This window comes from Ricinus communis, chromosome 1 (genome assembly GCF_019578655.1).
Source record: "Ricinus communis isolate WT05 ecotype wild-type chromosome 1, ASM1957865v1, whole genome shotgun sequence".
NCBI classification, from domain to species: Eukaryota; Viridiplantae; Streptophyta; class Magnoliopsida; order Malpighiales; family Euphorbiaceae; genus Ricinus; species Ricinus communis.
This window is the reverse complement of record NC_063256.1, coordinates 3360349-3382453: the sequence shown is the minus strand read 5'-3', so window position 1 is coordinate 3382453 and position 22105 is coordinate 3360349. Positions and strand designations below refer to the sequence as shown.

Genomic DNA, 22105 nt, shown 5'->3' with positions numbered 1-22105 from the left:
ATTAGATTTATTAAATTTAATTATAACCGTTGGATAAAAATTTATTAATAAAATAACGGATTACTTTTTTTACTGATTACAAGTAATATAAATAAAATTTCAGTAATATTTATATTCTATTTCATCGATTATATATTAAAGGTAAAAATTTTATAATATTTATGTTCATGTGATACCAAATAATAACTCGTCGGAAAAATCATTAAGAGCTTATTTCTATATTTACTTTATTTTATGAAAATGAAAACACGTGGGATCCACCCAATACTAGTTACTTATTCTAATTTCTTACAAATATTTCAACAAATCTATTGCCAAAAGTCAATTTGGCTTACTTTGAATAGGACAATGAAAAAGGTATATATCTCCAAATGAAAATGCATTCTTCTTTTTTGACATTCATAGAAGTCAAAAAGAATTAGAGATATCCCATGCAAGTGATATTAAAAATTAGAATTAACAAGTCTTGTTTAATAATGTACCTTGACTTACCAATACTTTTCATTTTTCAGATATCCCATGTCCCATGCTGAGTTTTTTAAGTTCAACTCTCTCGTCTATCACCCACTAATTTTTTGAAAAAAAAAGAAAAAGAACCAAAAACATATGTAATGTAAACCAGCATTATGTTTAAGAAGAGAGACTAGAGAGGGGAAAGAAAAGAAATAAATAAAGTTATCCAATATTAAAAGCATAATTGACCCTTGCTGTCCGAATTTTTGGACCCGAAAATGGTCTTTATATAGAAGTAATGACAGGTTTAAAAGATCATTGATACTTGACAATATTAAAGTTAAAAAGCGAGTCAATAGCATTATTATGAGGATTTAACTTCGTCAAACAAGTTATGGAAAACTCAAAGATTTTTGGGTTCACGTCCACCATCAATGAGCATTGGAACTCTTTGTAAGGTAGGGCTGACAAAAGATAAATCTGAGTAGCTGAGTCCGTTTATAAGAAATTAAAGAACAATAAAACCAAGGCAGAAGAAAGAAGGGTATGGGTGACCTAAGCCTTACATTTGCAGCCCAGACAATCCACCAGAAGAGGTTACTGAATGGAATGACCTGCTTAGAGTAAACATGACCGAGAATAATAAAGCAAATATGCAAGAGCCAAGAGGAATGATTTGGCCTGCTACGGTTACACTGCCAATACTTCTTCAGATACCTTTCGTGTTTCAGCTTCATCAAATTGATTTCATATCAAAGAAACCATCAACCTGCTGCACAAACACTTGCTGAACAAAATGCAGTTGTGCAAATGTCATCGCTGCTTATCTGCAAGGACACAAGCTAGCCTTGGTATGTCCATCCCAACAATTACATGCCTTGGTCTTCCCTCTCTGTGTTACACAAGCTGCTTCATTCAAGCAACTGATGGGAAATCTATTATAAGAGCTTCTAAAAGATCTAGTAGAAACCTCTTATAAAACAGGAAAAATAGTTACTTTTATACTGAATTCCCTTTCAAGAACTTCAACAAAGAGATAAATAAATAAAATTAAAATTAAAACCTATCTTCTAAAAATTCTCTCTCATCTTTCTTTTCCTATTGCACATCCCCTACTTTTCTTTTCAGGGGTGACATGAATACCGCATTACAAAATACTACCAGATGTATTTACGACTATATGCCTAAGAGGGTGATCAACATCACGGCCCCCTGCGTGCTTGACAAACTCTGCTGGGGAGAGAAAACTCCCATGGCATACACACATTATCCTCACTTCTTCACCCTTACCATACTTGTAAAGGATGCCTTCTACTTTTCTTCCATTAGGACCATCTCCTATTGTGAAGACACAAGGCATATCTTCCATAGGATTCATCCCAATTTCCCTCCCTCTAATTTCTGCAGATTCAAGCTTCCTGGATGGGTTCTCCATGCTGGATGTTCTGTTTATATTTTCATTTGTCTTTGACCTTGAAGAACCAACTGCTTCTTGATTGATTCGGTCTTGCAAGGATTGATTACTAGCAGGGCTTCTTGCTTCACCGCCACTGCTTGTTCCTGTGTTGAATGTAAGACATCATGAGAAGATAGTCTGCTATCATTTCTCCATGTTTTACCTTCTCTTGAAGTAGATTCAAAAAATACAATAATAATACATTTAAGTTTGCAGAGATAGCCAACATGAGAAGTCCCATAGGATCAAATAGTAGACTCTATCAACTATAAATATCATCAATTAATTAAATTAAAAACCTTGTGCAATCCAGGAGACTAAATTTGTGAAGTTAAAAGCAAAGACAGTCAGACACAGCAGCTGAGTCCAAAATAAATCAGTAAGCTAAGGCACAGTTCTCCTTTTGCTCAGGTGATATTGAGGTCACTGAAAAGCAAATGATTAACTTGAGGTAATAATAGCCCAGTTAATATAGAAGCATGCTCAAGGAAGGACGACTTCTAACAGGCAAAATAAGGATACTTATTTCATGCAAGTAAACTAAAACATAGTGATCTATGCCTTTCTATTTTCAAAATGATTAACTACTCTTCTAAGAAAAATTTATGCCACAGAAGACAGTAGCACAATATTGAGCAAAATTAGCCTTGACAACTCAGCACTTCCAAACACATCAAAGAGAAAAATGTAGTTCCTATCAAAGAAGGAGAGAGAGAGAGAGAGAGAAGAGAGAGAGAGAAAGAGAGACAGACAGACAGACAGATGTAACAGAAATGAAAAATGAGATGTAATACTAAATAGACTAGTGAAGATTGTGATCGCTCAAGAAGTTCAACATACTCCCAAGTTATCATCTAGTACATAAAATAAATTAACTATAAGAGACAGAATCCTCGGCAAGGTTATTTTGCTTAATGCAACAGTCACAGGTATTTATCTTATGTGATCTCAGGTAGACAGTCTACAGCCAGACAAAACTAGCAAGCACCAACTTCCTTGTTTGATCTCAACCAGGCTCCTTGAGTCAGTTGGAGAAATGAACATGGGCCTTATATAGAAAGGGGAACCTACAGCTACATTCTCATAAAACATAGCACAACATGGCATCCTTATGGCTTCAGCTTCACCAGCACTGCGAGAGGACAAGTGCTGGCACTTAAGTCCTTTGTCACTGCCTCTTTCAGATAATCCTCATATATGCTCTTGGTCATTCAGCTAAGCAAGATGCTTCATTTATCAGACTAATGCTCCACGCTGAGATAACTATTGCTAAATTAATTGTCTGATTGTCCCTTCAAGAGTCAGATTCCACCCTCCGTATATGCTATTACTTTGCTCCATAACTATGCAGGTTTGCCCCAGCACATCTTGGCAATTAATAGCCTCATTAGAAACCAATGAAGAAAGAAAACAACACATCCACATAGAGGGTGCGATGATGACAAGAAGGCACATTTGTGGTGTCTAAGCAATAGAGCCTCTTGGTAAATGTGCATCAGTATAGAATGTTGTCTCCCCTAGACTAATTAGTCGTTAGTCGCATCAATAAGAGCAAAAATGATTTTTCAGATCAGCGCATATCAATTTACAAGAGCCTATTGCCATGGCATTGAACCCCCCAAACCAACCTCCCCTCCCTGCCCAACACCACCTCCACCTCTCTTCTTTTTTCCCTCTCCTATACTCTAGTAGAACATCATGGGGCCAAATTGGGAATTATAATAACAATGCAACATGGACTGAAATAGTAACTCACAATGCATAATCCAATTGTTGAAACAAAATGAAATAGCAAATAAATCAAGTTGGTCAAACATTAATGACACTGAAATTGTTTTGGCACTTATTTGATCCCCCAAAATGATAAACCCAAATAATCAATCAAGTAAAAAGATTGAGTGATATGTTATAGCTGCTCAATTCCCATCAATGGCAACAACCATTATTAGCTTCTTCAACTAGTATGCTACCTTTTCTCTTTGGGTTACATAATATGCTACCTCATTACCTCACAGTTCCTAGTTCTGGACAAACATGATAGCTCTCTTCTCTAGAGAAAGCAAAATAAACTTCCACTTAACAAAACCAAAAGCCGCTACTTAAATTAAAAGAGTAAGACGAACTTATTAGAAACTACTTAGCAAAACTTAAAGCAACTACCTAAATTAAAAGAGTAAGACGAATTTATTAGAAACAAACAAACATCAAAATTTAGTAACCTCCCCAACTCTTCAAGCAACCAAAGTTCAGTTGATAACATTCCCAAAACTCTCTTAACCAACAGTATGTTATTAACAACTGATCGAAAGGGGAACTATTCCCCAACTAAAACACAAAACACAATTCACACCTAACTAAATTAATTAATAAACATCCACATAAAAAATCTACTGCACAACAAAACCAAAAATCAAAATGGTCCATTTCAATTCAAAAAATATATAATAATTGGACACAAATAATAAAAAATAGAAAAATGTAAAAGAATGAAATAAAATAGTTAGAACCTTGAACAGGCTTACTCTCCATTTCTGAAATCCCAGAAGAGCTACCACCTTGAGACTCAACAGACCCTTGTGAACCCTGCTGTTGTCCTATTAATCCTTGCAAAGTATTACCTCTATTAACATTCCTGCTCCATGTTGGTGCAACCCAATTCCCTCTGTTCGCATTCAATCCCTTTCTCTCATCTTCCAAACTCAACTCTCCTCTATTCAAATTCAAATTCTTTTGCTTTTCACTTCTCCTTCTCTTAGCTTCCATTCTCCTCAAAGTCTGCATTTCTTTTCTCTTCCTCCATTCCTCTTCTGTCTCTGTAGGCAAAGAAGATGTCCTGATAAGTAGAGGATAAGATACTGCAGGCTGTGTATTGAATGCATCATGGTCTCTCACTAGTGGTATTGACCCAGCTATTGATGATGATCTTGTTAGTTTCTTTGAAGTCTTGTCAACTCCAAATCTTCCTCCTAATGATAACCCAAGATTTAGCTCAATCTCTTCTGTATTATCTTCTTCTCCTTCACTAGTTTTTAATTGTTGACTGTCATTTGACATAAATCTTTGTAACAGATCTCTTGGGTATTTGTTTATTTCTAAAGAAAGACTCTCCATTGTTCTACTACTGCTGCTGCTTCTATTTCTTTTTTCATCTTCTTTTCCCATGTTTTATTTTAGAGCCCAGAGAGAGAGAGAATTAGAAAGAGAAGTGTTTAAGTTGAAAAAGAAACATGGAGAAGAAGAAGAAGAAGTGCTTGATCTGACATATTAGATAAAGAAAAACAACCCATGTGTCAATACCAAAAAGAAGACTTGATCTTTTTTGGTTTTCTTTTGGTTACACCAAAAAGAAGACTTGATTTTTATCGTCTTGTTTAAAGAATCTTTAGGGTGTTATCTGCAACAAAAGCGTTACAAATTGAAAACCTACCAACAAGGCTATAACAGAACGTTTCTGTAATTTGTTTTATATTAATTATCGTTGTTTTTACTAATACCTTTTGTTGCTATTTAATCTTAAACACAGAAATAATTTTATTAATGTGATTGAATTTTGCACAAAGAGGAACTCAAAAAAAAAAAAAATCGTTTGTTGCAGAAAAATAAAGAAAATAGAGAAAATCATGAGGAAGGAAGAAAATGAAGTAATACGTCTGGATTATCTATCAGAGAGAGAAAGAAAACCAGAAAGAAGAGAAAAAAGAAGAAGAACGGAGGATTGGTTTGGTTTGGTTTACAGAGAGAAGAACAAACCCAAAAACAAAAGAATAATAATATTTATCGAGAGACGAAAATACCCTTCACGTTAGACAAGAGAAGAACATGAGAGAGAGCCAAGTGGCGATCATGAGAGGCGGCAGAACGACACGTGGGTACGACTGACACAAAACCTTTTCTATTTTCCTAATATTTTTATTCAAATAAAATAGATAAAAATAATTTGTATTCTGGTTTTGTCCTTTTGGAGTCTGTGTTAGGAACGACAAGTTGCGTCTTCCGAGTGGACGCGTGTCAAAAGAAAAAGAAAAGTAAAACAACGAAAGGTGGCCAGGTGTCGTTCAGTTTCGGCGCCTGAGAATCGGACACGTGGGGTTTTACATTATTAATTCGGCGATGATACGACGTGGACTTTGGTTAGTAACTTTGTGTTTTAACAGGATTGGTTTCTTTATCTTTGTCTCCTTAAATTAGATGTCAATCGGGTTACAAGTAATTGCAGCATATCTACAAACACAACACATTTGATTGGTACTGCTTCTTCCACTCGTAATTCCACTTTTCTCCTTTTCTTTTTCCTTTCTTTCTAACTCAGCCACTGAACCTGTGGACTTTTAAATCGTTCAGTTTTTTAACTTTTCAATTTTTATTTTATTCAATTAATAAATTTTTATTTTTATTTAAATAATATACACATATTTTATTAAGAAACTCCTTTATTTTATTAAACTTTTACATTTCTATTTTTATTTTAATTATTAAATTTTCAATAAAAATAACTAAATTAATCAATAAAAATTAAAAAATTTACTAAAATAAAACTTATAAATGCATTCTGCCTATTTTATAATAATTGTCTTCATTCCCAGGAGATTTGAATGATATCAATTATTGTTTTTTTTATTATTTATAAATAATTAACGGGTCTTGAATTGTATAATAAAATATTATTAGACATTTGATAAACCCTTTACAATAATAATTACAAGAAAATTTTAATATTTTCATAGTAAATCGGTATTATCGCTCAATATTCATTAAGTTTATTTGATTTCTAAATTATAAAAATTAAATATCATTTATCTTCTAAAAAAACGCATAATATGCAATTAAATAAAGTTTTACATATTTATCTAAAAGATAAAAGTTTAATTATTTAAATTTTAAATCTTAACCTTTTTAAGTTTTATCTAATTTTTTAAATAAGTAAAACTTTTAGTTTTAAACAACGGAGATGAAGAGAAAAGAAAAAACTATTATTTGATGCATTCCATTTAGTCTAAAGATAAATAATTTTATGCTTAATCATTTTAATTATATTTTTAATTATGTCAAATTATATTTGATTCATATATATAAAAATTATTATTTGTAGTGCTTAAATCTTAAATTTGAGAATAAATTTTAATTTATAAGTTGAATTAAATGTTAGAAAAAATAAAATAAAATAAAATAAAAAATCCAAAGATTAAGTTTAAATAAGTAATTAAGCTTAAATTCTTAAAATGAAATTGGCCTTTTATATACAAGTGTGAAAGTTACGTCATTTTATAAAACTTGCGGAGGATCAAAAAAAAAAAAAAGAATAAATTATTCTTATGTTTGGAGATTTCTCTCGAGGAGGAAAGAGTATAAATAATAAAAAATTATTTTTTTATCTGAATGGGAGGAAAATAAAAAGCAATTTATTTTTATTTTCTAATATTATTATATTTATATTTTATGTTATTTTTTTAAAATGGAGAAAATTTCTGTTATTTTATTAGTATTTATTTAGTTATGTATTTTTCGTTGTTATTTTCTGCGAATTGGGAGAAAGGGTTAGTCAACAAGGAGAGAGTAATCAAAATCGGCGAGGAAAATGGCGTGACGCACGTGGTCCAGACAAGACCCATAAGAGTGGGGTCCACAAAGACCAACTTGCACTTTTTAAAGAGAAAACGAGAAATTCATTTGATAAAAAAAAAGGAAAAATTTGAAAAACAAGTAGGTGTAAGGAACGAAGGGACTGGTGCGGATGCAAGTGCCACGTCTTGAAAATGTGTAGAGAAGTACACGTGGCGAAGTGGGTGAGGGCGACCACTGGTAATCGCATTATGGGAATATGGGATTGCCAATCAGTCGAAATTGACCTTTCGATGTCTCTTTTGGTCATTTTGATGACGTTCGTAGAGTTTCTTTTTTGTGCAGTTTTGACAGACGGACATGCTCTCCTTTCTTTTTCTTATTATTATTATTATTTTCTTTTTATAGCCTAGACTTTGAAATTAAATTACTACATATTAAATTAAAACAATGGTCAGTTGATAATATTTGAAAGACAAATTAGAGATTTAATAATAAGATCGAATTCTTGAGGGAGTCGGGTCAGTTTCATTTAACATTTAAAAGATTTTTATTGATAAAAATTGAGAAATATTTATTTGATAATCTGAGAGACTACTATATTGTACATATGGATTCAGCACGTGTTCTTCAAGTATTACTTTTCCGAGTACATTTGGCAAAATCTCATTGGTTTGTTCTTTTTAGGCTAGGTTAGGTTTGCTTTAGTCTCTATGCTTTTATTACATTATCCTAAAAATAAAAATAAATCTAAATTGACTACGTAGAAAGGGCACAGAAGTGTTATTACTTAACAACAACTAATTATTCTTGTTTATATTTCTCATGGAAAAAGTCGGTCCACCAATATTTTTAATGAGCACTATTTTGATGTAGATAATTAATATTCGATAAGCATAACTGATTAGAAATGTTTCGAAGGAAAGCCACCTGTATGGATAATCATGGCACTTTTTTAATTTTGGCGACAGTCATAATTATTAGTCAGACAGGGATGCAGCAAAGGGGTTTTCTTATAATGGGCCAATAACAAAAGCTTTTTAAGTTTTCAAGTTTTGTAAGAGTACATGGGACGGATAGAGTCCATGGATACCGTAATTTTATTTCCCACGTCAGGGTTGTGGGTTGGGGAAAAGGAATCTCCGACACATCTGGATTCGCCACGTGTTTGTTTAGATTAAAAGGCCAAAAGGACAACCAGAGTCATGTCAGACTATGCTTTTGAATACGGCAAAAGGATTTCTGCCTTTTGCCTTAGGTGGCAGACACTCTCCTTTTGCTATTTTAATAATCATCATCCACATTATTGACTCTTTTTCTTTTTTCCTCTAAATTCTTTTCATTTCAGTTCTGTTTCTTTGTTGAATATTGAATACAAGATAAAAGAGATCGAAAGACTTGCTTGGTATTTTCTTCTATAGATATTATGAATAAAATTTAAAAATTAGTACGATTCTTATTTCTGAATAAATGTCTATTTCCTGATGGATACAATTTTTTAATCTAAAAAAAAAAAGACATTATTTAGCTAATTATATATTGCTACTAAATACTTAAATAAAAAGATACATCAAACGTACGATAAATTACCAATAATATCATAATTTAATTTGCATAAACTAATATTTTTATCATATTTAGTTATTATCTTATTTCAATAAATATTTAATATGACAATAAACTCTTATACAAACCACATTCACATTATACGTGTTTTTTTTACTACTATTCCATATGGTGTGATTTAATAAAATATCTCAAGAGAAATTCTATATAAACTAACTAAGACTGTATGTATAGATATATTCAAATTATCACAAGGAGCAAGTTAAAACTATATATATATTATTTTCTGTGATTTTGTTCACTTATATACTCTCAACAAAAAACTCACTTATAATTTTAACTAATGTGAATAATTAAAAATTAATATATGTATTCACAGAAAATTAAATCAGTATTTTATATAAATAATATAATCCTTTAATTAGACATTAGTTATATTTCTAATATTAATTTAGATGAAAATAATTTAACATATTAATCAGTAAAATAACATAATTTATAATTTTATGATATTATTATAAATTATATCTTTCACTGAGTTGTTATTATACATATTCAGTTTAATATTAGTTAAATGTTATATATATATATCAAAATAACAGCACAAACGTCTAGTTATTACTATAATAATATCAGCTGTCAGCAACAAAGAAGACCATCTATCTAGAATACAAACGCCCAACCTATATTTTCGAGTGCAGAGTGGAGGGTGTGCATTTGTGGATAAATCAGAATTTAAACCAGAAGTACCCCAAAAAATCCTGATAAAAATAAATATGTTTCTTATGCTTGACAGTGCAAGTCTTTTAAAAATAACTCTATCAATTAAACTGAAAATGAAATTTTTTTTAAAAAAAGCCGCAATCTGTTACCTAAATATTATTCTATCTAAACTTGAATTCAAACAAAAAAAGAAAGAAAGAAAAGAAGGAAACAAAATTCCAGGAGAAAGCAGCAGTCTAGTTTTTCCCACCTTCAGCTTGGGCTTGACCTTCGCCTTGTCCTGGTCCTTGCCGAGGAGCTCTGCCTCCTCCATTCTGATAAACTTTCTGGTTACCTTCTCCATTGCGTCTGGAAGTACCACGAGATTGACCTGATAATCCATCCTGATTATCAAACTCGTTTCTCCCATAGCCACGTCCTCCACTGTTTCCCCGATTCCTATAATTGTCTCCTCGGGAACCAGTCTTTCTAGGTGGGGGTTTGCTGCCCTCCGTATTGGCTACATAAGGTAAGGCTTATGTCAACTCAGGAGATGTAAAAATTAAAACGAGCTTCAAAAAACCTTTTTGGGTCTTAATGTAACAAAACTTTATTTCGATTTAGATGCAACTTTGCGTTTGTGTGTGCGGGGGCAGGTTAATGTATATGTGTCTGAAAGGGAGAGAGAGAGAGGAAAAGGAGAAAAATGTTTGACTTGCCTTTCTTTTCCTCTATATGAGCTTGCCGGCCACCAATCTCAATAGATGAAACCTGAACCACGCCCACAAAGGGAACAAATTGAATAAAGCTCTCTACTATAAAATATTGAGCCAACATCTCAAAACAAGTCCACATCTGTTTCTTTCTTTCTTTCTAAGCATATATTTTTTATAAAAGAAATAGAACAAAACAATTTGGGTTTTCTCAAGTTTTACAGACAATACAGGTCATGTGACTAGCAAATGAACTGTCATCTTCAATTACTCATTTAGCACTCAAACTGCAGCGATCACTTGCACATAGTTGGGGAAAAAATTAACATCTGACCTTATGCATGGAAAAAAAAGTAACAACACCCATATAAACATACCATGAGGGAGGACAAGAGAAAAATATCGATGACGGAAAGACCAGGTTTGTAACCGGAGAAAAGAAAATATAGGTATAAGCTCTGCAAATAATAAGGAAAAGTAACTATACCTCAAGGGCACTCTGCATAGAGTTTGCAGACTCGAATTCCACAAATCCAAAACAGTTCTTTTCTTGCTGTTGCAGGGAGTTCCATATAAACATATAAATCTAAACCAAAAATACAAACAGTTGAAAAGAAGCCCATACACGATTAAATCAGATACACACCTTATAGCTTCTGACTTGAACTCCATTAGGTTTGATGGGCCCAAATTTCTCAAAGGTCTCTTTCAACTGTTCAACAGTTGCATTCATCGGCAAATTGGCAACAAATATGGAGTAACCCTTAACTGCAACGTATAAATTGACAAATATTTCAGCAAAAAGTATGGCAAGGCTATGCCAACAAGGCATAAACTCAGAAATATGCAACAAAATAAAAATAAGAAACCTTGACTGTTGTTCTTATCCAAAAATTTATTGTTAGCTGGAGGAGGCAAAACTTCAGGTGCCACAGTTGCAACTACAGGTGCCTGGAACTGTTTGACAGGTTTGGCAGGTAAAACTCTTTGTTGGAATGGCTGCTTTTTATAATTCAATGCATTTGCCTGAGCAATAACAATATAAGAGATTAATACCATTCATAAATGGCAATGACATTTATATGAAACATGTTAGTGAACTCACTACTGATGCATAAGACTTCTTTGGAGCATCCTCCTGGACAGTAGAAGCAACCACATCAGAAACTGGGAGAGCATCACTTTGTTCTGTACCAGCTGAAACTGGGTTACCATCACTTTGAGTTGTACCGACTGAATGAATTGATACAGCTTCTTCATCAACGGTAGAAATATTTCCATTGTCCAAAGGATGGCTAGATTCCTCTGCTTGAACAGTATCCTCCTCCAAAGATGCGATTACATTATCATGCACAGAGTTATCAGAGACCAAAGTTGGCTCTGCAACAGCAAAATAAGCGTTTCTGACCACAGTGACAACAAAAATCAGCAAAGCAAAACACACATAAACCTACCAGAATCTGGTGTCTCCGGCGCAGTTGGTGTTGTGTCATCACCATCATTAATATTGATGGATGCTACTTCTTCTTCACCCACATACCTAAGAACATCATTCAATACGTAATACGAATGACCTTGTGGTTCCAAAAAGAATACTTGTGCAAATTTTCTTCGGATATTGTCCTTCCCAGTAAAGAAACCGGTGACCAAAACGATCACCCCATCCCCAAAAGACTCTTGAGCATCAGTTGTCAATATCTCAACCACATAATTCTTATAGTCCACAGAGAGAATCATTTTGTCAATGCCCTGCTCCAAGAAAAAAGAAAATTCCAATTTCAGTATATACTGCCCGAAGTTCTCAAAATTGCAATGCTAAATCAGACAGAAATATATAAAGCATCAGCAATAAAATAAAAATTTGTATTGCCCACAAGTACGAGACAGCTTCAGGGCTCAGTCGCCAAGCAAAACTGATATTAGGAACAGAAACAACTGGTCACAAAAAATAATATGACAAGCTTGTAAATGGAACACAGTACATTAGATAAAACACAGATTACCTAGAATATGATAAACCAGGCTTCCCAGAAACAAACAGTGTCTGTTCAGATGTGTTATTGTTATACATGTGCAACCAATTTCAGTAAAATAATGGCCTTATTGCCCATGGAATATAATATTCAACACTATGTACAGCATTATGATGTAGGTAATTACTCTTTTATAGAACTTACATCCAAAGTCGATACAGATGACATGAGACCATCAGAATCTGGCCTACTGATCACACTAGAATTCTGATAAAACTTGTGAACATTCTCTGGGGATTTAGACAGCATATTATAGTACTGCTCCACAAAGGCATTACCCACCACTTGTGCAGGGGGGCGGGGAGTGGAGGTAGATTCTTCTGCTTGGGTTGCCATCTCTGCCAAAACACGTTTATATTACATTGTTAGATGCTAAAGAGAACTTCAACTGAAAAACAACACAAACAAAAAGCAATAATGAAAGTATAACAAGCTGAACATAAATAAAAATAAATATACAATTCAGTAATACCAATAGAAGAACACAAGGTCGATGCAAATAAAGAGTACATCTCTAATAAATAATTTGAGACCCCAGTCCATAGATTGTTCCCACGTTATTCCAGCCTTAAACCCTATGGCTTTTCTCTTCACAATGATGGTAATTAAACATGATCCATATGATGAACATAAAGGAAACAAACATATGTTGTAGCAAAATCAATAGGTATTATCATTAAAAAAAGTCAAATTATTAGCTCAAAAAATCAAACTATTATCTGTTTAAAACAAGAGCTTAGTAAGAGAAAATTGTTGATCACTGCTTAATAAAAAGCAGGATTTTAAATACATTGAGTATTTTCAAAATAAAACCTAACGCTAATGCTAATTTCATCACAAAATTAAAGTCAAAGGCCAAGGAAAAGAATAAACAGTTTATTCAAAGCCAAAAGGACTTGTCTACAAAAGTTAACAGACAGACAAAATCTTCACTAAAAAAAATTCAAACTTCATCGACAAAAGCTTAAAATACAGAAAAGGGAAACAGATCTAAATAGCAAAATAATAGGAAAAGAAAAACAAGAAATAATAACAGGAACAACAATTACATAATCAATGCAAAACCCAAATAAGAAAATACGACAACAAACCAATACCTTACAGATTCAAACAACAAATCTACATCAAACCAAACAAAATAATATACACCCAAGTACTAACCTTTGCAAGCGTAAACAAAATCTCGCCAATTCAATTGGCGAGAAAGAAATAAAAGAGAGGAAAAAGAGAAGAAGACAGAGACAGCCGCAAAAAGGAGGTTAGAGATCGAAAAGGAGTGATTTTGATTTTATATGTATTTATGTAAAAAAAATATAATCAAAAATCCTATAAAAGAAAAATAAAAGGAGAGAGAGTTTTGGGGTTTTTGCAATTCCGACTCTCTAGAATTTTTATTTTACTGAAAGATTAGAGCTTTATAATTTGTATGCAGAGTAGAGAAAGATGAAAAAAGTGGGTCCATTAATATGGTAGCACGTGAGATTATTCTGTGTCTGATAAAATAATTTAACGGATTTGATTTATTTTGATTTGTGTAGATCTACGGTGGTGATTTGCACTAATTAAGTTGGCGAGACAGCTATGCTTTTACCGACGTCTAATGAGAGTAGACCCTAATAGACCGGCTCGAATTGCGAACCAAACCGTAATCACACTAGTCAAATTTGAAAATGTTCCTCGTTAATAATTTTGGTTCATGAATTGGTTTGAATTTTTAAAAGGGAAAAGCCGATTGAGGTTTAATTCTCTGCTGAATTTGAATTGGTTCTTAATTTGAACTATAGACTTATTACTATTTTAATAATATTAATTTTATATTTTAATCTAATAATATAAAATATTAAAATTTACAACTGAGTTATTTAAATTTTAAATAATTTTATTTAATCATATGATTCGCATAAAATAATCTCTCTAAATTAAATTATAATTAATAACTTATGATTTACGATAAATGTTAAGGAAAATATATAATGAACAAAATAGAAAGTGTAGCTGAATTTAAATGTTTATTTAAAAGTATAATTTCTTTTAAATGATAATTTTATAATTTCTTACATTAATTTTTTTTTTATATTATTTAAACAGGAGTTGAACTGAGGCTCAATCGTAACGATGTTTACGGTTTAATCTGCAAAATAAATCGCAAAAACTACAGTTAATAAGAAAATCAACTTTTTAACCAACTCTGAATGAAAATGAAATCATTAAATATAATACACTTTAAATCTAATAAATAATTTATACAGTGTTTAGTTGAAATTTATAAAAATTATTTATTAAACTAAAATTTATATGCTATAAATAAAATAAAAATTAATTTACTATTTTATATAATTAAAATTGTGTATAAATATCTTAAAGTCAACAAAAAAAATTATTTTTACTGTATAAACTTTATTTTTAACATTATGTGATTATTCTTTTATTTTAAATATAATAAGATTATTTTTCAGTTGTGTTACAAAAAGAATAAAAGAAAAAAGTAAAATATTTAACACCATATATTTTAAAAGAATTAAAAAATATGAATTTATTTTTATTTTTTTATTACAGATGGGAGAAATACCAAAAAAAGAATTTGACCAACGCAAGCCTTGCAAGAAAACAGCTAAGATATTTTCTCAATGCGTGATTGGCAAGCCAATCAATATCTTCTTAATAGGCAACGAATACAATTGTATTTATAAATTTGTTATTATTGTTTTTAATGTATATGTGTTTAAGTTTTTTTGAAATTTCTTTTAAATGTTAATTAAATATATTTTATTGAATTTGAAGAAAATGAAAAAATAATAATAGCTATGTTAAAAGTTTGCAGTTACTGCGGAAGTAAAAGGAAAAATTACTTAGAGACCACACTCGAAGTCATTAATGTTCAATAATACTAAAATTACTTAGAGACCGCCAGCAAAATAGACTTTAAAATATTGCTTAAATAGTTTCTTTTTTTGTCATCTACCAGTGTTTAATTCGCCACTTTTGACTTCACCATGAAGCCTCCAGCTCTTAGGTAATCCTCATTTATTAAATGCTCAAATATTTCTCTCCTTTTATTATATCCTGCAGAAAAAATATAAATACAAACAAAATACATTAAGAAATAATATAATTAATAAACAAATAAATTTTTTAGAATTGCTTTTTCTTTTATTTCAATATCATTATTTAGTAATAAAATATATTTTATTATTCAAAACTCCCCAGCACACTCGAAGTCATTAGTGTCAAATAAAAGATTTTTTGCCATTAGGACTCTATTAATATGAAAATCATACATCACCAAAATAAAACTTTAGAATACTGGCTTAATAGTTTCTCTCTTTTATCTTTGTGAATTCATCATAAAGCTGTGAGCCCTTTTGTGGTGGTGCCAAAAAATGTTATAAATAAGAAAAAGTTTCATAATTTTTATAGTTTAATCTATTCCAGTATTTAAAATAATATTTAAACCCATTATAGACAAGAAAATAAAATTTACGGCATAAGTAAAGCTCAGGCTCCAAAAACATATTTGAAGCAAAGCTAAAGCTCCCAGCGAGGATCGAACTCGCGACCTTTCGCTTACGAAGCGAACGCACTACCACTATGCTATGGAAGCGGACATTTGCCTCCTTTCAAACTTATCTATTAGTAAGCAAGGGCATAAGGTAAAGAGTATTGATTCAAGGCAAGGCTAAGGCTAGAGCAGTCTCATAACAGCAGGCAAAGCAGTAGAAATAGGATAGGAAAAGCAAAAAGACCTTCATTAGTTTTAAACCTTAGAAGATTTATCGTTTAGCCCCTACAGGTTTTAGCATTGCAAAACCCTAACAAGGAGAACAAGAAAAAGGACGATATGTGTGGAATCGCCTTGATAATATCTGGCATTCGCATTGCATTAGCATCACCAGATCCTAAGGTCGAGCCAGTAAGCAGTTCAAATATTGTAATTTCTATAAATGACCTTAAATTAGCTCTCCAGAGACGAGGTCCTGATAGCTTAGGTAGCAAAAAGCTCATAATTTCTGCTAAAGACCAAGAATTATTCTCTGTGATCAAGGAAGAGGATCATAATTCTGCAAATGAAGAACCTTGCTTGCATTTTGTTGGCGCTACATTGCAGCTTAGAGGATTATACCCCGTAACTCAGCCCTTTCTAGATTCTTCTAAGAATATACTTATTTATAATGGTAAAGAAGATTCCTTTTTGACTTAGTGATTGTGTTTTAGATATGTTTTGATGTTATTTATGATTTAGTCTTTTCATTGTTTTAACTAAAGGTGAAATATTTGGAGGAATTCATGTCGGAAGTGATAGTAATGATGGTGAAATGCTTATGAGAACTTTGGGAAGTTGCTGCTCATGCAGTTCTTGTGAACATATTTGCTTTAGTAGTCGAAATGACAAGAATTATTCTGTTTTAGATGTTCTTTCAGCAATCAAGGGACCATGGGCTGTTATTTATTGGCAGGTAAATGATATGTGGTATTAGTGGTCCCTTCTTTTTTCTCCTGTTGTTAGCTGAAGTGTTTCGTTTGATTGTATCACGTGCAGGATAGTTCAAAAACCTTATGGTTTGGTAGAGATGCGCTTGGTAGGCGGAGCCTACTTGTTCATTGGCCAACTGTGAAGGTCCCGCGATTTCTGCTGTCTTCTGTATCGCCATTTTCTTATGTTGATGGAAGTTCTGGTATATAATGCTTGGTAGAGCTTTTCTTGTCTTTGTTCTCTTGTTTCGTATTTGTTGTTTGCTGGGATGGCTAAGAATATTGTTTGCGTTATCTGGAATGAAATTCTCAATTACCAGAGCAATCATCAGGTCTAAGACATTGTTTGGTTGTATTCAATTTTTGATTACTTTTCTCTATTTCTCTTATTTTTATAACATTTTTTTTTTAATACCTTCATTGCTTCATTTCTTTTGCATATGTAAATCACTAGATTGCATTGCACTAAGATGATAAGAATTGCACTTGAATATGTAATATGAGTTATTCCCATTTCAAATCTGGGTGATGGTCTCAATGTTTTGATATTTATGTTAGCTACACGACTTGGAAACCTTGGGCTATGCATTATCTGCTATAAATGTAAACTACACTATTCTGGCTACAATGTTCTAATAGATGACTTCAACTTACTGCAGATCTAGAAGTTGAAGAGAGCACCAAACCCAATTTCTGGGAGGAGCTTCCTTGTGGGGTATATAGTTTATCAGTAGCCACTTCGACAGTGAATGGGTGTCTTGCTGGTGAAGTCAAAAAACATGAATGGGCTAGTAGCACACTAACGGAACTAATTAAGTGGGAGAGAGTTTCTGTTGAACCTAAACCACAAGACTTAAATTTTTCATGTGGTAAGGGTCTATAGATAGAGCATAATTCATGTATTCAGCTTCTTCAGATGCAATGCCTTTTAATTTAGTTTGTAGTACAGCATGGTGCATAAAAGCCAAAGGCATGAAAATTTTTAACTTCAATCTCTAAATTCTTCATTTGACCAGTGAACATGGTTTCAAAAATCTATTTGATGGCTTTATGTTATCATTGAATTGTAAATTTTCTTCTACTTTGTAGGGCCTGATCAAACCTCAATTTTAGTGCCAGCTCAGAATGTGTTAGGTGCTCTAAGAAAATCAGTAATGCTTCGAACATCATTGCATGCAATTTTTCAGGTCTGGATTTTAATTGGATTGAATTACAGTTCTTTCTAATGCAAATATTCTATCCTTGTTAGTTTTAGAATTATATTTTCTTTTATCAACAAATTATTCAACGGAGATTAGAGTTATCATATTTTATTGAATTTTAGTGGTCTATCCTTGCATCTTTCCTTTTCTTTGGGTTAGGCTGTGGGGGGGGGGGAGCAGGGGGCTGCAAACTGAAAAGAAATGAGTAATGTATGATAAGTTGATAACTTATATCATTATTATTTAAAATGAAATACATTGATAAAATATAGTTTGAAATAAAGTTATATTATGCTAGTAGGACGTGCTCCCTCTCCCTTTCAATTGCCTGATTAACACGGGCAGAAAACTAAATTTTGTTTCTGGTTCATGTAACTATCTTCTTTTTGCATTTGTATTAACTGGTCTCTTCTTCAATTCAATGAAACTCATCTAGAGATGAATCCATAGGCAGGAACATCTGATAGCGGAAAAGAGGAACAAGTTCCAGTAGCAGTCCTGTTTTCTGGTGGATTGGATTCTATGATCCTTGCAGCATTATTGGACGAGTGCCTGGATCCCAGCTGTAAATGTTCATATGAATTGTATTATATTCCTAATTTCCTATTATATTTGTTTCAATCTCTTGAAGTCGTGTCAGAGTTTTGTTTAAGCTGTATTTTCTGCTGCAGCTCATAGCATGTAGAAATCATGATACTTTGCATTTAAATCTCGTCATTATCACGGTTGGTCCTTTTGTTTCAAGTAGGCTATTTTGCTGTTTCCACTATCAATTTAACGCACTTAGCCTCCTATTTTCTATGTTATCTGATTTCCATGCCAACAATGATCTTTCAAATGGCTGCCACTGGCACACCTTTATTTCATGATTTTTACCACTGCTGTTATTCTTGGTTCTGCCATCTCATTTCACATGGAATATATGGACTCATTTCTTGTTATATTGGTCTGTGGAGGTGGGATAAAGTGCTTTTGAGTTTTGAATGGTCCACGAAAAGTAGAAAACGGAAAACACGGTGCTAGAAATGATAGTCATCCGAGTTAAAAATATAGGCACTAACTGTATCTTCAACTTTTTCTTGCTTTATGTTCTTTTTAGGTCCTTTATCGAAGTTGTCTTGAAAGCAAAGGCAACAGTCAATAAGTAGTATGGTTGAATTGTTTGCATAGCTAATTCTCGATTTAATTTTCTTTCGGCAGTTGGAATTGACTTGCTTAATGTGAGCTTTGATGGGGAGTTTGCTCCTGATAGAATCTCTGGCCAAGCAGGAGTAGAGGAACTCCGAAGAATTGCGCCAATGAGAAGGTGCAAAGTTAAATGATTTTGTGGATCTGATTTTTCATGTCCTGGTCCTGTGTGAAATTAGCTAAATTTATGTGAGTGCTATTGGGATATTTCGAAATGCACATAGTGCAGTTGTAGGAAGGCATATGTGCAATACTGGAGAATAATTAACCAGCGCATTCTAATAAGAGATGCAGTTGGATTGGAAAGTATAAAAGCTACAAGTGAGTTGAGGAGATCAACAAAAAAAGGTCTACATCCTGGTTTCTGATAAACTGGGGAGACAATGAGCTCTTTATCCGGGACGAGACTGAGACTTTGAGCTGCCACTGTTTCGTCTATGACAATTTCCAGTTGGGTTTGAGTCCATTTCTTACTGACGACTGAACCCGAGTCTTTTCAGTCAGTTTGTTGGCACATTCTTTTATTTGAGTATGTCTGATTGATTTTCCTTTTCTGGTTTCCCTTTAACAAAATACAGCTTTGATTGGGGAATGCAGGTGGAAGCTTGTAGAGATTGATGCTGATTTATCAAAGTTAACTTTGGAAATGAAGCGTGTTATGTCCCTCATTAACCCAGCTAATACCTATATGGTAAATAGTTTCTTTCTGTAAATAGAGTTTATTGTATATGTCTGTTGAGAGGGTGCTCTGCAGCATTTGTGAAAGCATATAACTTGCTAATTATAAAGTTATTCACTGAAATAAGCTGTTTTGGGATTTTAAGCATCTTATGGTATGCATGACAAACATCTGGATATCATTTTACCTTGGTGGTTCTTTTATGGCCATTTTACAAACATACGTCTGGGTGTAAATAACATAATAACAATATAACATCAGCATATATTTTTCTTCTTTTACAAAAAAAAATTAAAAAAGAAGGTTGTCAACATTTTCTAGTAATGCATTTGTTGGGTGGTGCACTTCCATTGCTTGAAATAAGTAATTTATGGACCTATTGTTGCAGGACTTGAATATAGGAATTGCTCTATGGTTGGCTGCAAGTGGTTATGGTTGGGTTTCTCAAGGAACTAGCAATAGCAATGGTAAGAGTCATCAACGTTATAGGCACAAGTCCAAGGCAAGGATTGTCCTGGTTGGCTCTGGTGCTGATGAGCAGTGTGCTGGTTATGGACGGCATAGAACAAAATATAGATGTGGAAGGTGGTGGTTTAAATGTGTGGATTAATTTCTTTCTCATGATTTTCTAATAGCTTATGCTTTATACCTGCTTATGAAGTACAAGTTAGTTTCTTTTGCATCGTCCTCAAGTTGAAATGTTCTATAATCTCTTCTATAACTTTGAATGTATGTCTTTATTCTAATTTTCGCAACATACAGAATATCACGGTTGCAATTGTTTATCAATTTTCATGGAATTGCATATGAAACAGTTTAATATATGATGTTCTCCAGTTGGCTTGGGCTCCATGAGGAAATGAAGTTGGACATGCAGAGGATATGGAAACGAAACATGGGTAGAGATGATAGATGCATTGCTGATAATGGGAAGGAGGTAATGCTGGTAATCTGGACAATTATTGTTTATTGTATACTTCCCTATTGCACACTGACCATCTAGTTGCTTTTAGTAGGCTAGATTTCCTTTCTTGGATGAAGATGTTATCAGGACTCTTCTTGATATTCCTTTGTGGGAGGTTGCCAACCTTAATCAACCAAGTGGAACCGGTGATAAGAAGATCCTGAGAGAGGTCAGTTCCGAATTCTTTTTTATTGTGCACTCCCGTCTGATATAGGATGTGATTGGTATGCCTCCATACTATTTGGTAGCTGTCGTGTATTAATGCTGAAGTTTACGAATTACAAAAAAAAAAAAAAGGCATCCTAAAAGACAAAATTTTAACTGTTCGTGTATTAACTATCTTGAAGGTCGCAAGAATGCTTGGTTTACATGAGGCAGCAGTTCTTCCTAAAAGAGCAATTCAGGTTTGTGGTATTTCAGTTTGAGTTTGTTTTGCAAGCTTTGATCTAGGGTATGGTCCATTCTACATTAGGTTTTCCGAAAGGCAGAGATTTCTTTTAAATAGTTTATAACCGCCGCTGGTGCCAAAATCAGGAAAACCCTGTTTCTGATTCCATATTTTCTTACTATATATTAAGAAAAGGAAAAGAAAAAAAACTTAGCTTTTGCTTCCTATTTTGCAGTTTGGCTCTAGAATTGCAAGGGAATCCAATAGGAAGAATTTCGGAAGTAATCGGGCGGCAAACCAGGCATCTGCCGGAAGTGTAGTAGTAAACATGCCATAAATTGCCGTCTCCAAGGGATCCTACAACTGTGGCCAGCGTGTCTGGTTTTAGAACAATGGTGTCCCAGTTCCTGACAATGGCGGTGCAAGAGCAAGGCAGCATGATCTTCTTTGAGTAGCTTTCTGTTAAGCGGCCGGTAGCGAGAAGCTGAGTTGGTGGGTGGTGATGATGGGCTAGCACTTTTGTAATAGGAATGAATTATTTCACTTTGAAATTAGATGTGTTGATACAATGATTTAAATCACAAGTTTATAATGCACAGGAACTGGTGACAGAAAATAATGTAATGGGTGATTTTCTTTTTAAATTGGCTGCCATAAATTATATGATAAATACAGTAAAAACAGCTAAAATAAACAAAGTCCAAAATACAACAAAGCGAAGCCCATTTTGAT

General features: G+C 33.0%; 3 protein-coding genes and 1 non-coding gene across 8 annotated transcripts; 1 reads left to right on the top strand and 3 right to left on the bottom strand.

Annotated features, from left to right (window-relative positions):
- Window positions 1-1429: 1429 nt before the first annotated feature.
- On the bottom strand, window positions 1430-5471 carry LOC8264706 (ninja-family protein AFP2). Of its 2 annotated transcripts, none has more exons than XM_015729080.3 (2): window positions 4432-5471; window positions 1430-2013 (listed from the first exon to the last, which is right to left on the bottom strand). In XM_015729080.3, exons 1-2 carry the CDS (start codon window positions 5069-5071, stop codon window positions 1601-1603), a joined length of 1053 nt encoding a protein of 350 aa, XP_015584566.1. In that variant the 5' UTR covers window positions 5072-5471; the 3' UTR covers window positions 1430-1600. The 2 variants fall into 2 exon arrangements, with proteins under 2 accessions (XP_015584566.1, XP_002512070.1); XM_002512024.4 differs by having other exon boundaries at window positions 4417-5466.
- Window positions 5472-9781: 4310 nt separating this feature from the next.
- On the bottom strand, window positions 9782-13886 carry LOC8289180 (nuclear transport factor 2). Its single transcript, XM_015729092.3, has 9 exons — window positions 13644-13886; window positions 12627-12820; window positions 11904-12198; window positions 11555-11829; window positions 11319-11475; window positions 11096-11217; window positions 10937-11002; window positions 10456-10507; window positions 9782-10256 (listed from the first exon to the last, which is right to left on the bottom strand). Exons 2-9 carry the CDS (start codon window positions 12816-12818, stop codon window positions 9994-9996), a joined length of 1422 nt encoding a protein of 473 aa, XP_015584578.2. The 5' UTR covers window positions 12819-12820; window positions 13644-13886; the 3' UTR covers window positions 9782-9993.
- A 2125-nt stretch (window positions 13887-16011) lies between these two features.
- TRNAT-CGU lies at window positions 16012-16083 on the bottom strand. Its single transcript has one exon. It is a non-coding gene; the product is annotated as a tRNA-Thr (tRNA).
- A 73-nt stretch (window positions 16084-16156) lies between these two features.
- LOC8264704 (asparagine synthetase domain-containing protein 1) lies at window positions 16157-22017 on the top strand. Of its 4 annotated transcripts, XM_048371041.1 has the most exons (13): window positions 16172-16654; window positions 16746-16936; window positions 17020-17155; window positions 17612-17821; window positions 18042-18139; window positions 18605-18719; window positions 19355-19460; window positions 19940-20033; window positions 20410-20606; window positions 20859-20958; window positions 21038-21154; window positions 21333-21389; window positions 21609-22017. In XM_048371041.1, the coding sequence occupies exons 1-13, from the start codon at window positions 16321-16323 to the stop codon at window positions 21708-21710; spliced, it is 1857 nt and encodes a 618-aa protein (XP_048226998.1). In that variant the 5' UTR covers window positions 16172-16320; the 3' UTR covers window positions 21711-22017. The 4 variants fall into 4 exon arrangements, 1 of the variants encoding a protein (XP_048226998.1); XR_007214816.1 differs by lacking the exon at window positions 21609-22017 and having other exon boundaries at window positions 16163-16654; window positions 21035-21154; window positions 21333-21354; XR_007214827.1 differs by lacking the exons at window positions 21333-21389; window positions 21609-22017 and having other exon boundaries at window positions 16157-16654; window positions 20410-20620; window positions 21035-21153.
- The last annotated feature ends 88 nt before the right edge of the window (window positions 22018-22105 follow it).

Excerpts from the sequence above, each read along its gene's own strand:
- LOC8264706 (XM_002512024.4), bottom strand. The coding sequence starts at position 5,071 with ATGGGAAAAGAAGATGAAAAAAGAAATAGAAGCAGCAGCAGTAGTAGA. Across the intron at positions 2,014-4,416 it reads GGAGAGTAAGCCTGTTCAAG|GAACAAGCAGTGGCGGTGAA; the intron begins GTTCTAACTATT and ends CATTCAACACAG.
- LOC8289180 (XM_015729092.3), bottom strand. The coding sequence starts at position 12,818 with ATGGCAACCCAAGCAGAAGAATCTACCTCCACTCCCCGCCCCCCTGCA. Across the intron at positions 11,830-11,903 it reads GCCGGAGACACCAGATTCTG|AGCCAACTTTGGTCTCTGAT; the intron begins GTAGGTTTATGT and ends TTGCTGTTGCAG. Across the intron at positions 10,257-10,455 it reads TCATATAGAGGAAAAGAAAG|CCAATACGGAGGGCAGCAAA; the intron begins GCAAGTCAAACA and ends TACCTTATGTAG.
- LOC8264704 (XM_048371041.1), top strand. The coding sequence starts at position 16,321 with ATGTGTGGAATCGCCTTGATAATATCTGGCATTCGCATTGCATTAGCA. Across the intron at positions 16,937-17,019 it reads GGGCTGTTATTTATTGGCAG|GATAGTTCAAAAACCTTATG; the intron begins GTAAATGATATG and ends TATCACGTGCAG. Across the intron at positions 20,607-20,858 it reads ACAAAATATAGATGTGGAAG|TTGGCTTGGGCTCCATGAGG; the intron begins GTGGTGGTTTAA and ends GATGTTCTCCAG.